The 15028-nt window shown below is 47.0% G+C and overlaps 1 protein-coding gene and 1 long non-coding RNA gene across 2 annotated transcripts; both read left to right on the forward strand.

The window, feature by feature from the left end:
- Window positions 1-2100, forward strand: LOC147917876 (uncharacterized). The gene is made up of 3 exons (XR_015554659.1): window positions 1-55; window positions 1077-1128; window positions 1969-2100. It is a non-coding gene; the product is annotated as an uncharacterized LOC147917876 (long non-coding RNA).
- Window positions 2101-2131: 31 nt separating this feature from the next.
- Window positions 2132-13849, forward strand: LOC147917877 (uncharacterized). The gene is made up of 5 exons (XM_087440667.1): window positions 2132-2144; window positions 3174-3225; window positions 6161-6336; window positions 10062-10176; window positions 12674-13849. Exons 2-5 carry the CDS (start codon window positions 3215-3217, stop codon window positions 12693-12695), a joined length of 324 nt encoding a protein of 107 aa, XP_087296793.1. The 5' UTR covers window positions 2132-2144; window positions 3174-3214; the 3' UTR covers window positions 12696-13849.
- Window positions 13850-15028: the final 1179 nt, after the last annotated feature.

Below are 15028 nucleotides of genomic sequence, written 5' to 3' on the forward strand. Positions count from 1 at the left end.
CCCTCCGTGTTCTGTGTCGATCTGGTGGAGGTCTGTTCTGTTCCGGATGCAGCCAGTGAGTATTCCATCATGCAGGTCTTCAAGCTCCAGCTGGACTCCCTGCTCAGCCCACTTCCTTTGTACTCCACGCCTGGCTGTGCAGACACACACATTGAACTGAATCAGTTCTAGGACTGTGTTTGAAGCCCAAACAAGAGGTGGTTCAGGAGCAGCGCCCCATCCTCATTCCCAGGATGCGCCCTGTCACCCTGGCCCTCTCGCAGATCACTGGACCGAAAGCGGGCATGACATCCTCAAGTGACCTCCGCAACACGAACAACAAAGGTTCTGTCCGACATCCTATCGGGCATGAAATGTCTCTCCTCACCTTCAATGCTCTACGCTTCATGCCTGAAACGATCCCTTCAGATTCTAGGCCTACCCAATGCGACTGGCATCCCTGTGAACGCCTCCATCAAAGATGTACCTAGGCTATACTCTTCTTCGCCCCGATCTCTATCTGCTTTCTCGGGGCCTTTATTCCTATGGAGTCCACCGACGACCGGCCCTAAACACCTCTACCGGTCCCTTGCTTGTCAGTTTCCCTCATGCCAGCCTATGCCTTGGCATTCGCCTTCCCCAAGAGTGTCCCGCTACTGCCTAGCCTGAAAGATGCTTGGATGCCAAGGCTCAGAGATCCCTTCCATCAATCTACTCTCAGTGTAGGATTTCCACGGAACACTCGATGACTAGTGTGTCTGGTGAGAAAAGGCTGCATAGTGCAGTAATTCAGTGAGAATGCAGTTAAGCTTGTTCCCAGGATACGTGAGGGAAAAATCTGGGACTGTTGACACAGACCAGAGATACGGTGTTGTGATGAGGGTCTACCCGATCAGGGAGGTATTCCCAGTGGCTCAGGGGAGCGAATCACGAGGTTTCACAAGACCCCACCTGAGGTCTCCTGGAATATTGCTCTTACGGTATCCTGTTGTCACAGTGAGGATAGTGATGTCCCTGTGCCAGGACTGAACGTTGGACGATAATGTTCCAAGGGGGAACTGCTTAATGTGACTGACCCTTTCTGAATTTCTTTGTAGAAAACCATCCTGATCTTGGGGACGAGGAAGACCATCACCGCATGTCTTCCAGGTAAGTCTCAAGAATCGTGGGACTTCATGTTAAGGGGACATCAGGGGATCCAGGGAAGATCCAGGGAAATCAGAAAGTGCTGTCTAGACCCATTTCACCGCAAGTGTCCTATTCGAAAACTTGTCCTTTTCCACTGTGCACCTTCCAGAGGCCAATTGCTTGATCTCTCTCCACTGTAGTCACCTGCAATCAGTTGATGCAGGTGTACTAACGAGCCAGAGGATTGCTTGCCGTGTCCCGTTCTCTCTTTGTGAGGACCACCGGCATAGGACGCAATATGCCTCTGCCTGTTTGGCATTAGCACTGTGGCCGGTATTTCTTGGCCAAGGATGTAATGAGTAAAAAAAAAAAAAATCCAACACCTTCAACCGTATTGAGAGAAAGACACCTTGAAGCTTCCAGATTTCTAAGAGTCTCCAATCCTACCGGGGACGCTGACTTGGCAAGTGTGCATAGCTTTCAAGAATGTTTCTGCAAAAGTGTTGATGCCACCTTTCTGGTTTTCTGAGAGTAGGTGTGTCATGGCTTTTGTGTACTGGGGGAGCTCGGACTCCTTGCTCACGAGCTCGTTTTCTGCTCAGTGCTCTGAGCACCCTCTGCTTGCTCTCTGTCTCTGTCTCTCTCTCTGTCTCTGTGTCTCTCTTTTCACGCCCCCTATCTGGTAGTCCCATTTCCACACGACTCTGGCCCCAGATAGAGGAGGAGTGTTCCTCTCCCTTGACGAGGACTTCCCATTTCCTTTCTGTGGACGGATCCTTCTGCCTTCTGGGGAAACCAGCGCTAGGACAGTGTGTTTCCCAAACCCTCTTGTTTCAACTTTAGTCCTCCCTACCCCACCAGGCTGAGCAGGGATCCTCCACCGATGGGAGAGCTTCAGCTCCCGACACTGTCTCTCGACGAGTACTATGGGACATACTCAGTTGATGTTGGCCAATCGGACTCCTACTGGACTCAGACGAGCACCTCCGTGTTGTGCGCCCAGCAGGTGGGGGTCTGGTCTGTTCCGGCTGCAGCCAGTGAGTATTCCATCATGCAGGTCTTCAAGCTCCAGCTGGACTCCTGCTCAGCCCACTTTCTTTGTACTCCACACCTCTGGCTGTGCAGACACACATTGAACTGAATCAGTTCTAGGACTGTGTTTGCAGCCCAAACAAGAGGTGGTTCAGGAGCTGCGCCTCCCTTCCTCATTCCCAGGATGCGCCCGGTCATCCTGGCCCCACTCGCAGATCACTGGACCCAAAACTGGCATGACCTCCTCACCTCACCTCTGCAGCACCAAGAGCTAAGGTTCTGTCCACCATGCTATTGGGCATGAAGTGACTCTCCTCACCTTCAATGCTTTACGTTTCATGCCTGAAGCGTATCCCATCAGATTCTAGGCCTACCCAATGCGACTGGCATCGCTGTCAACGCCTCCATCAAAGCTGTACCTAGGCTTCACTGTTCTTCGCCTGCTCTCTATCTCCTCTCTCTGGGCCTTCGCTCCTGTGCAGTCCACCGACGACCGACCCTAAACACCTCTACTGCTCCCTTGCTTGTGTGTTTCCCTGATGCTAGCCTATACCTTGGCATTCGCCATCCCCAAGTGTGTCCGGGCGCTTTCTGCCTAGCTTGGAAATTCATTTGGATTCCAAGGCTTGTACATCCTCCATCACTGTACTCTCAGTGTAGGATTTGAACTGACCACTCAATGACTAGTGTGTCTGGTGAGAAAAGGCTGCATAGTGCAGTAATTCTGTGAGAATGCAGTTAAGCTTGTTCCCCAGAATATGTGAGGGAAAGATATCTGGGACTGTTGACACAGACCAGAGATACGGTGTTGTGATGAGGGTCTACCCGATCAGGGAGATGTTCCCAGTGGCTCAGGGTAGCAAATCACGAGGTTTCACAACACCGCACCTGAGGTCTACTGGAATATTGCTCTTACGGTATCCTGTTGTCACACTGAGGATAGTGATGTCCCTGTGCCAGGACTGAACGTTGGACGCTAATGTTCCAAGGGGGAACTGATTAATGTGATGGACCCTTTGTCAATTTCTTTGTAGAAAACCATCCTGATCTTGGGGACGAGGAAGACCATCACCTCATGTCTTCCAGGTAAGTCTCCAGAACCCTGGACTTCATTTTAAGGGGACATCTGGGGTTCTCAAATCCAGGGAAATCAGAAAGTGCTGACTAGACCTATTTCACCGCAAGTGTCCTATCCGAAAACTTGTCCTTTTCGACTGTGCGCCTTCCAGAGGCCTATGGCTTGATCTCTCTCCAATGTAGTCACCGGCAATCAGTTGATGCAGGTGTACTAACCAGCCAGAGGATTGCTTGCCCTGTCCCGTTCTCTCTTTGTGAGGACCACCGGCATGGGACGCAATTATGCCTCTGCCTGTTTGGCATTAGCACTGTGGCAGGTATTTCTTGGCCAAGGAGGTGATGAGTAAAAAAAAAATCCATCACCTTCGACCTTATTGAGAGAAAGACACCTTGAAGCTTCCAGATTTCTAAGAGTCTCCAATGCTACCGGGGCCGCTGACTTGGCAAGTGTGCATAGCTTTCAAGAATGTTTCTGCAAAAGTGTTGACGCCACCTTTCTGGTTTTCTGAGAGTCGGAAAGGCCATGGCTCTTGTGTACTGGGGAGCTGGGTCTCCTTGCTCTTGAGCTCGTTTTCTGCTCAGTGCTCCGAGCACCCTCTGCTTGCTCTCTGTCTCTGTCTCTCTCTGTCTCTGTGTCTGTCTTTTTCTCACACTCCCTATCTGGTCGTCCCATTTCCACACTACTCTGGCCCCAGATAGAGGAGGATTGTTTCCTGTCCCTTGGCGAGGACTTCCCATTTCTTTTCTGTGGACGGACCCTTCTGCCTTCTGGGGAAACCAGCGCTAGGACAGTGTGTTTCCCAAACCCTCTTGTTTCAACTTTAGTCCTCCCTACCCCACCAGGCTGAGCAGGGATCCTCCACCGATGGGAGAGCTTCAGGTCCCGACACCCTCTCTCGACGAGTACTATGGGACATACTCAGTTGATGTTGGCCAATCGGACTCGCACTGGACTCAGACGAGCACGTCTGTGTTCTGTGTCGATCTGGTGGAGGTCTGTTCTGTTCCGGATCCAGCCAGTGAGTATTCCATCATGCAGGTCTTCAAGCTCCAGCTGGACTCCCTGCTCAGCCCACTTTCTTTGTACTCCACGCCTGGCTGTGCAGACACACACATTGAACTGAATCAGTTCTAGGACTGTGTTTGAAGCCCAAACAAGAGGTGGTTCAGGAGCAGCGCCCCATCCTCATTCCCAGGATGCGCCTGTCACCCTGGCCCCTCTCGCAGATCACTGGACCCAAAGCTGGCATGACATCCTCAAGTGACCTCCGCAACACGAACAACAAAGGTTCTGTCCGACATCCTATCGGGCATGAAATGTCTCTCCTCACCTTCAATGCTCTACGCTTCATGCCTGAAACGATCCCTTCAGATTCTAGGCCTACCCAATGCGACTGGCATCCCTGTGAACGCCTCCATCAAAGATGTACCTAGGCTATACTCTTCTTCGCCTGCTCTCTATCTGCTTTCTCTGGGCCTTTATTCCTATGGAGTCCACCGACGACCGACCCTAAACACCTCTACCGCTCCCTTGCTTGTCAGTTTCCTCATGCCAGTCTATGCCTTGGCATTCGCCATCCCCAAGAGTGTCCCGCTGCTACTGCCTAGCCTGAAAGATGCGTTTGGATGCCAAGGCTCGTAGATCCCCTCTGTCAATCTACTCTCAGTGTAGGATTTCCACGGAACACTCGATGACTAGTGTGTCTGGTGAGAGAAGGCTGCATAGTGCAGTAATTCAGTGAGAATGCAGTTAAGCTTGTTCCCCAGAATATTTGAGGTAAAAATCTGGGACTGTTGACACAGACCAGAGATACGGTGTTGTGATGAGGGTCTACCCGATCAGGGAGGTATTCCCAGTGGCTCAGGGGAGCGAATCACGAGGTTTCACAAGACCCCACCTGAGGTCTCCTGGAATATTGCTCTTACGGTATCCTGTTGTCACAGTGAGGATAGTGATGTCCCTGTGCCAGGACTGGACGTTGGACGGTAATGTTCCAAGGGGGAACTGCTTAATGTGACTGACCCTTTCTGAATTTCTTTGTAGAAAACCATCCTGATCTTGGGGACGAGGAAGACCATCACCGCATGTCTTCCAGGTAAGTCTCAAGAATCGTGAGACTTCATTTTAAGTGGACTTCTGGGGATCTCAGATCCAGGGAAATCAGAAAGTGCTGACTAGACCCATTTCACCGCAAGCGTCCTATTCGAAAAGTTGTCCTTTTCGACTCTGCGCCTTCCAGAGGCCAATTGCTTGACCTCTCTCCAATGTAGTCACCTGCAATCAGTTGATGCAGGTGTACTAACGAGCCATAGGATTGCTTGCCCTGTCCCGTTCTCTCTTTGTGAGGACCACCGGCATAGGACACAATTATGCTTTTGCCTGTTTGGCATTTGCACTGTGGCAGGTTTATCTTGGCTAAGGAGGTGATGAGTAAAAAAAAAAATCCATCACCTTCGACCGTATTGAGAGAAAGTCACCTTGATGCTTCCCGACTTCTAAGAGTCTCCAACGCCACCGTGGCCGCTGACTTGGCAAGTGTCAATAGCTTTCAAGAATGTTTCTGCAAAAGTGTTGATGCCACCTTTCTGGTTTTCTGAGAGTAGGTGCGCCATGACTCTTGTGTACTGGGGTAGCTCGGTCTCCTTCCTCCTGACCTCGTTTTCTCCTCAGTGCTCTGATCATCCTCTGCTTGCCGTCTCTCCTCCAACCCCCATTTCTCTCTCTCTCTCTCTCTCCCCGTATCTTTCTAGTGATCTACCTCTCTCTCCCATTCACTTTTCAACTACAGTTGTTTCCGGTGTGGGGAATTTTCCCATTTCTCCCTTGATGCACTCTTCTCTTTTGTTTTTTTTGACCACTTCCTTATCCCTCACTTCTAATCCAATTCTCCTATTCTGTATTTCCTAATCCCTCTCGTTTAATCTTGTATTCTTCCTACTCCAGAAGCCTCAGCAGGCATCTGCTGTTAAGAATGAAGATTGAAGTCCCACGGGAATTCCTGGATGAATGGTATTTCACTCGTTCAATTGGCCATGACCTGGCAGCCTCTTATAGGCCTTACACAAGTTCCTCATTGGCGTTTGATGGAAAGGAATTCTTCTCCGCCTTGGATGCACGCGGTGAGTATTCCCATTGTAAAGGGCATACAGTGTTGGTGTGTCCCTGGTAGCCTGTATGTTCTTTGAATCCACCAACCTGCACTGACTGAGAGATGCAACCCTGCAAACACGCTCTGTAGACTAGACTGGTTCTGGGTTGAATCGTGCTCTTGGATTTAATTTTAAGATTGCATCCTGTGGCCAGAGAACTTTTTTGTCCCAATCTGGTCACCTGTCGCCTGGCATCTCTCACAGGTGCAGGCTGTTCCTATCAAGTCAGGTTCGAGAGAAGGAATGGAGGGATAATGGCCAAATGTCAGCCGTCATTATGCCACCTAGAGTAATTTGTGTAACATAGCTCTCTTTTTCCTCATAAAACTTCTCACACTCAAGACATGATGTTTTTGCTTGCATTTCCTGAATAGTTTTGTACAAACTCTCTAGCTTTCCACACAAGTTTGCATTCTGCTCCATATTTGCAACATCCTTTATTTTGTTTCAGAGCTCAAAGTTTTTCCCCTGGGTTGCCTACCTCCCTCTGAAGCATTTCGATACCAGACCCTGAGCACCAAATCCTGCCTGTGCCTGTGGTTTCAATGAAGCCAAATCTCTCGTTCTGATCTTTCATCCTCCACAGATGGCCATGGTTTTCATCCTTTGTGCAACACCATTCATTTCTTCCGTTTGTGGCTTGTAGTTTCAATCACATGTCTAGTCTCCGTCGTATCATCTCACGTAAACTATCAGCAACCTGTGTACCTGATGGGAGTATTGACCTAATTTATGAGCAGAGTAGAGTGGTTCCCCTCTCCGTAATATCCAGAAAAGTCCTTCCTGGTGAGCACCATCTCGTTGGGGCAACAATTTCATAGAGTTTCTAGATGAAAACACACTTTCCATTTCCTCTCACAGAGGCTATTTTTTGACCTTTTCATCTGGGAGAAGCAGTTGGATATTTAGGGGACTTTATTCATCAAATCAGCTTGTAGCAAGAGCAAGAAACTTGGTGGTGTTCCTTACTCACTCTATTTTATAGTGAAATTGGCTATGAACGCTATGTCCCTCAGCTTTTTTGGGTCGGTAAGTGTCTTTTCACACTGGGACCATCCTCTCGCCTGTTTCCCATTCCTTCCTGAGGTGCAAAGGATCAGAGGCTTTCTGAGGACCACAACAATTCACAAAACAAAAATGTAACACACAGTTCTTTTGCATCTGTTGTTTGCCATGCCCCTTAGCAAGCGAGCTCCATGGACGCCCTAATCCACTTGGTCCTCACAGCGACACTCTCAACTAGGTGTGGGATCTCATGTTAGAGCTGAGGGGGCTGAGGTTCAGGAAGGTCACTTCACTAGCCCAAAACACCCAGCCAGCGACGGTGGGTCATAGGCCGCTGCTGGCCTGACTCCTGCTCAGGCCCTGTCCCCTGCTGTCAGCAGTCACACTGTCATAGACTAAGCAAGGATGGTGCTCACCCTCTTCTTTTTCCTTTGTTGCAAGTTGTGTCAAACAATTTTTGAGCTTAAACAGAAAAGTCTGAATACTGGTCCAAAGACCTCCTGTGGCCACTCATATAGATCTGCCAACTCCTACTGTCTCAGTGCACTTTGTCCTGTGAGCAGAGCCAGAGTCTCATCCAGCCCCTCTAGGGGGAGCTGCAGCTCCATGAGACTCTCTCTCCATGGAAAATCAGTCAGGGCTGAGAGATCTCTGTCTCTCACCACCCCCTGTCCTCAGGGGTTTCCTGCTCTGACTCAGGTTTGTCCTGGCATCCTTGTAAAGCCACATAGCTCCATCTCAGTTACGCTGACAGCCAGGTCTGGTTCCCATGAGGAGGAGGAGAAAGGCTCAGACACCCCTCTCAGGAGTGTGATGCGTGTGACAGGGCACGGCCTTGTCAGGCCATCCTTCAAAATGCACCAGGAGAAAACAAATTCCCACGCGGATGGGCTGAGATAAATGAAGGGAACGTTTCAATTCTACACGCATCTGTCCTGTGTGGGGGTTCACTAATGACAACATGTAAACAGTGTGTATAGCAGCAGTGGGGCCACAGATGGTCTGCTCCACCCCATCCTCTCTGTACAGGAGAAACGCTCTGGAAACAATGCGAACACAACCTAAATCATAACATGATCTTTTATTGAGGGCTCTTGCCCACCTGCCACACCAACAATATGGGACAGCCCTTCAGAAGTTCAGTACAATGTTCTCCCTGTTCTCCTGCAAATGCAAAGAATATTCAAAGCATAGGTTTAATAAAGCCTAGCAGTTGGGAAGAGAGAGATAAAACAACATGATGCAATCAGCCACGATAATTAAAACAACCTTAGACCTTGATTCAAAATAACTTTTGAGAATGATGAGACCTCGCTTTTGGTGATTCTTTTACCAGGCAGATTTGTTAATTTCAGAGGGTTTACTCTTTAGCCCAATATGTGTTATCATAAAATCTTATTCTATGTCCTAAATTATGATTAATAAACTGTCTCCAGGAAATATGGAGGATGTAACGTGCTTGTGGAAAAAGAGCTGGAAGCTAGAAGAGGCACGTGGTGCAGGGCTGGCGTGGTGTGGGGAGAGGGGTAGGCTGACTCCAGAGGATTTGTAGAAGGGAGCTGTGGGAAATGATGTTGGAGAAGAAAGAGGGACCAGAGGGAAGGAGGAGGGAGTGCAAAGGAAGGTAAGGAGTTGAGAGTGTGTGTAGCAGAGAAGGGAGAGGAAGTTCTCACAGCAGAGCAGGCATGGGATGAAACTGGATTGGGAGTAATAAGACGGGTGACACATTGGATGGTGAGGAGAGGATAGAATCAGAGAAAGCAGTTAGAAGGAGGTTGGATGAATCCATGATGAGAGTCAGGTAGAGTATGCGATCTGGAAGACAAAATGGTAACAGATACACAAAGACACGTGTAAGAAACGGTTAAACAAACCTTGATGAGAATGGAGATGTGTAGAGGGCAGGAGAGAGGGGCGCCCATCTCAGTGTGGAGCAGGCCCTGTGGGCCAGGAACCCGCCTGAGCCTGACTTGGATTGGCCTCAGCCTCTCTGAGGTCTTTGGTTAGCCCACTTTCTGAGAATATGTATTCATTTCACAGTAGAAATATACACATGTTTCAATAGGGTGAAGGGGCCAAAAGCCACTGAGGTGTGTGTAACATAAGGATTGTGCACTCTCTTACCTCCCTGAAGAACCACAGAGTCTGATTCTGTAGCACTTCTGGCCCCTCAGTTTCCCATAAGGGATTCAGACCTCTACTGCATTTCCTTCACCTGCAACTACCCCTGTGTGGCAATAGAATGTCTAGATGTGTGGGTGAGTGAAGGGCAGTCAAAATTTACAGACAAGGGTGTTCAATGGGCTGCAGAACTCTGCAAAAATTCTCGTAAAATGGTCCACGAACTATAGGTTTCCAACACCCTTTTCTACCGGACCTGAAGCCTTGAGGCCGTACTTTTTTCCCTGTTCCTTTATTCTGGTGGGTACACATCAACATCACTTTCTTCCCATCTCCTGAGGCCTCTCTAGAACCTTCTCTCTAGGCTATAGGACTAAGTTAATAAGAACAGATTAATAGGCATGACTTCATCTGCCCGTGCAAAGTCCCCTGGACTCAGTGGGTGATTTTTCACTTCAGGGACACTGCAGCCTAGCACCTGCCATCTCAGCCTCCCCAGGCACACACATAAAGGTGACGCTAAGATCATGAATAACAATGGATCCTGTTGTCTGTGATTTTATTTTCAGAGCTGTGTTTGGATGCCTGCGCTACAGGGAAGAACCTGAAGATCATGAAAAGAAAACCACTTTTCAAGTGGAGAGTAACTTGCAATTTCCCTGGCCTTCAGATGAGGGTACTGAGGTAATCACATCAGTGGCTCTTAGATGTACTTATTCCTTCTTGCTGTCTATCTAAGTTTGTAGCTCAATCTCTCACTATTTTTTCTCTTCCTCATTTGTTCAGTCCAACAGCTGATGCGACCTCTGTCTGGTTTTCCCTCTGCTTTCCATGGGGGCTGCACCCTGCCAGACCCTTCCATCTCCATCTCCTGTTTACACTCTGAGCTCTGCTATATGCCTGCTGCTGCTGTCCTGATATTCCCTCTGACCTTTCCTCTTAGCCACGGGGAAACCTGGCCGCAAGGTCCTCCTCATCACAAGAGTATCATTGAAACCATTGAACACATGGCACTTTGCCTGAAATCACACTTTCTTGATTTGCTTGCCTTCCATCCCCGGCTTCCCAACTCCACTGCCTCTTTCTTCATAACGAATCACTCGCACATGGATCCTCGTCTTGCGTCTTGTAGGGAACCTGACCTAGGACAACCCTTAACCCTGGACTTCTCCATGTGGACAAGAAGTATTAAAACTGAGGTTAAAGAGCCCAGATTACAAAAACTAAATTAGAACTGGAGTCACAGTTGGCGTGCCATATTGATCTCCTCAGCCCCAGGTGTGCAGGCCTGTGCTCATCTGCATGGGCCTTCCAGGGACTTAGTGTCCCTCCCAAGGCCCTCTTGGAGCTGGCATTAACACTGCCAGGCTTAAGCACCTGGTGAAATTTTAATTAAGATGAATGCCTTGACCCCACACCTGGAGATTCTCATTTAAATGGTCGGGGGTGGGGTTTTGGGCTTCAGGAGATTTGAAAAGCTTCCCAGTGATTCTAATGTGCAGCTGGACATGAGAAGGACCATTCCAGCATGAAGATCTCAGGTTCAGCATAGAAATGCCCTGAATGTGTGGCTACTTCATTGAAAAGGCTGAATATCCATCAGCCATTGATGGAATTTGTATGCCTCTCTCAACAGTACTATCTGTACAACATGGCAAAAAAGTGAGGAGAAAAAAGTAGGTGAATGGATTAGACTTCTAATCTCCCTACTTGGAGGAGTGTTTCTGCAACTTTTCTGAATACGTGATAAAATAGGAAATAAGCATTTCATTGAAACCCAGTGTACAGAAAAGAAGACCTCCCTTATTACACATCATAAAATTTAGTATTTTCTTTAATATTTCTCATATAAAACTACAAGTTCATATTCCATCCAATTGATTTCAAGCCCAATGTGTTGAAAATGTAGTTCAAGCACTACAGGTTGAAAATTTTAGTATTGATCAATTTTTGTCATTCAGTAAGATCTCCAAAGAGAATCATTATGTTCATTCCCCTACAGAGAATATCATAGCAAATAAAAACTGCAAGTTAGGAAAAAGATTGTATGTTTATGCTTCTTTAAGCCATTCTTTACACTGGCGTAAAAGACAAAAAACAGAATCCTTCCCTAGGCAGTGCTTTGCGGGAATAATGGGTGAGTGGGGGAGAATCTAGTCAAGCCAGTTGCTGTATGCTTCCCCTTCAGAGTTTTTGAGGCTGAGAACTCTAGTGTTGAGAATATTCCTAGAAATGCCTTAAGGTGTATCCTGGCGTGGAATCAACACCAGAGAATGAAGGAAAATGAGTGTGGCACCGGTTACCCTCCCTGCTCTCTTTTTGCTAGTTCTATTTTGAGTTTCTCCTTTTTTGTTCTTTCCTCAGTCCCTTTGGAGAGGAATTTCTCTGTAAAGCCCTATTCCTTTCCAGCCGAGGTGACCCAACAGTGTCTATGGCCTGTTGAAACCTCCAGATTGGAGCCTTTCCTCTCACCTTCCCCCAAATTATGGAAAGGGCCTGAGGCCTGGGTTCTAGTTCTAGGGTTGTCAATAACAGGTCACTTGGCTTTGGTTAGTCCTTAGCCCCTTGGCGCTACAACTTCTCATGTGTAAAAGGGGGAACTGGATATGCATCTATTCTGAGGTCTCTGTTGGCTCTCACATTCTGGGACTCTCCCATAGCCGGCCCCTCCTCCTCGGAGGACGGCAACATAGAGTTAAAGAGGGTGTGTTTCTCTGCCAAGGGTCCCCTCCTTCGGACAGCAGCCTGTTTCTGAATGTGTGCGATGGATGCTAAGGACATCCCTCCCTGGGAGGTGTGAGAAAGCCATCACTTTGCTGCAAATGAAGGGGATTCAGGAGTGAAGTGGCTGCTGAGGAAAGGGTGGTAGGGGTCTGGCTAAGGCTCTGCAGCAGCTTTGAGCTGGGACATCACCAGGCTCCTGGTGGGATGAGGACAGGCTCCCTGGATGCTGCACCACAGACTGGATGTAAGTTTAGGGAGGTATTTCTTCTAACCTGTGGATCTGACTTTCCCCTTCAGCCAATTGTGGCTCCCTGCTTCAGCTCCTGCTCTCAACAGGAGCTCAGCATCCTGCTGGCCTCTGTCACCACATAGCCATTCCTCCAGGCTCAGCTATCAGCAGGACCTGACAAAGACTCACATTTGGTTTATTTATTTATTTATTTTCTCTCTCTCTCAGGTACCAAGAACTCTGGAACTAAGAAAAGAGATTGCTGATTTGAAAGAAACCGCATCATAAAAGGAAGCTTTTCCACTTGATGAAAAAATACCTAAAACAGCAAGTCAATTTAAAGCCTGAACAGAACACTGAAGGGATCCTTTGTTGAAAAACATTGCAACCACAAACCACTCTCCAAGATTTTTACTCCAAGCCTGGTTTCAGGGGAGAAATCCCAGCCCTTCAGCCTCCAATTGTGCAAAATCACTAAGGAGACCAATGCCTAGACCCAGACACAGTTATGAGAGACCTTAACCCTTTCTCCTCTCAGTTTCCATCCTGTACGTCACCGGAATCGGGAGCAACTGGCAGCAGACAACATGACACACTGGGCATTCTTTGGCACCAGATGTGCTGTGCTAGGAGCAGACAGCGTTGACTAAACAGTGTCTTTGCTGAAAACGTTTAGCCTGAATTGAAGCACAAGGTAGTTATGAGACAAGTGCAGAATTTAGACCATTGAACAAGACAACTCGCCTTTCTTCAGTCAATGTCACCACCAGTGAGATCACAAAAAGGAGAAGACATGTTTGAGGTTCCAAAGGTCTCAAAAGATTGTGTTACTGTATTTCTTTAGTCCTTTTGAACCAAAAACATCTCCTCACCTTTAGTTCTTTTAGGTGGTGGTGACACTGCCTCGTTTGTAGAGGTCAGGTCAGTTGTCTGGCTGAATAGTCTACACTACATAGTTGTCTGACCATTTCCTCACGATGAAATTCAGGCTGACCCTCTTGCCAAGAACACTGCATAGTTAATGCTGTGTGCGTCCTAGTGCAGCCCACCTGGAGACCAAGAAAGTTTATCCATCACTATCCTTGCCATACTAGCATTGGTCACTTTGTTGCGGAGGGGCCTGCGAGATCTCTTCATTGTGAAGACACATTTTTTTCTTTCTATAATCAGCAAGTAATTTGGCGAGAGGTACTTTGAGAGTGTATGAATATCCTCTTCTCTAACAATCTTTGTCTCAAAATTTTGCCATCCCTTAATGATCCCTGACGTGGTTCAATGATCATATTCATATTTGTACATTGGAAATTTTCTCATTCATTCATACCTTTATACTTTATTTGCTGGCATTGTGCCGTGAAAAAGAACATTCCCTCCCCATTCATACCATTAAAACTTTTGTTTTGACTATCACTGTGGACTTGTCAATTTTTTAAATTCAGTGTTATTAATCATTATCATCATGACTGATTGGGTGGATGTAAATACAAATTAATATAAACATTCTTTCTCTTCTTCATATGTATATCCTACACTCTCCCATACACTTTAGGTCGTATTAGCCATATGTAGTAGATGATTGTATTTATAAATGTATTTCTCTCTCCACGTTTTTGTGTGTGTGTGTGTGTGTGTTTATTTGGTATTTAAGAAGAAATTATAGCTAGTGGTCTACACTGCACTAAATTTTGTTTGATATCTTAGTCCCTCATTAACTTGTCAAATTCTAATATTTGTTCTATGAGTTTGAAATGTCAACTGCCAACTTTGACCACTGTGACCATCAAGTCCATTGATTCTATTTTCTCTTTTCTTCCATCTTTCCCTTCCCACTTCTTATAGAATTATTTCAACCCAGTCCAAGGTATACCATTCACACTATTTTTCCCACCTTATCCCCTCCTAGATCTTTGTTTTAGATCTACAATTCAATACACTCAGTGGTGACCAGCTGTTCAAATGTCCCAATTTACTCAGTTCCCTCTTCTTGGGTGGAGTTCCTCCTGAAAAGACTCCTCAGGATGGAAGCAGGACTCCCCGAGGGTTGCACGTATAACACTCTTTTCTGCTGCCTTGATACGTGGGCAGCTTGGTGAATAGAAAGTACTTGCCCACAATGACTTTTCTTGAGCTTTTATGAGATATCGTCCCGCTTTGTATGTTCTGTTGAGATGTAGAATGTAAATTGATTTTTCTCTGCATTGCATGTGAATTGGCTTCTCTGGGGAGCAGAGAGAGCTCTGGAGCTTCAGAGGAATTGTGTTTTCTTTTTCTTTAAAATCTATCAGTTCTAAGAGGATAGGTCTTAGAGTTGAGCATTGCAGTTCTATGTCTCCCAGGGAGCTAGACTTCGATCCTTTCTCATCATCTTTTCTTCATTTCTGTTCTGTTGGATGCTTTCATTTCTTTGTTCAATGTCCCTTCTAGTCTTTTTAGACAAATATGTTGCCCTTATGAACCTTGTCATTTAGCTTATTTTTCAGAGAATTTTCTTTTGCTTCAATTTTTTCCTAATTTCTGCCAATTCTAATTTCTGATTTTCTGTTTCTTATCCACTTCTCTTTTGAGTTGTGTATTTCTTATGTG

Source organism: Ceratotherium simum, chromosome 2 (genome assembly GCF_057802395.1).
Source record: "Ceratotherium simum simum isolate JZ-2026a chromosome 2, ASM5780239v1, whole genome shotgun sequence".
Classification (NCBI taxonomy): Eukaryota; Metazoa; Chordata; class Mammalia; order Perissodactyla; family Rhinocerotidae; genus Ceratotherium; species Ceratotherium simum.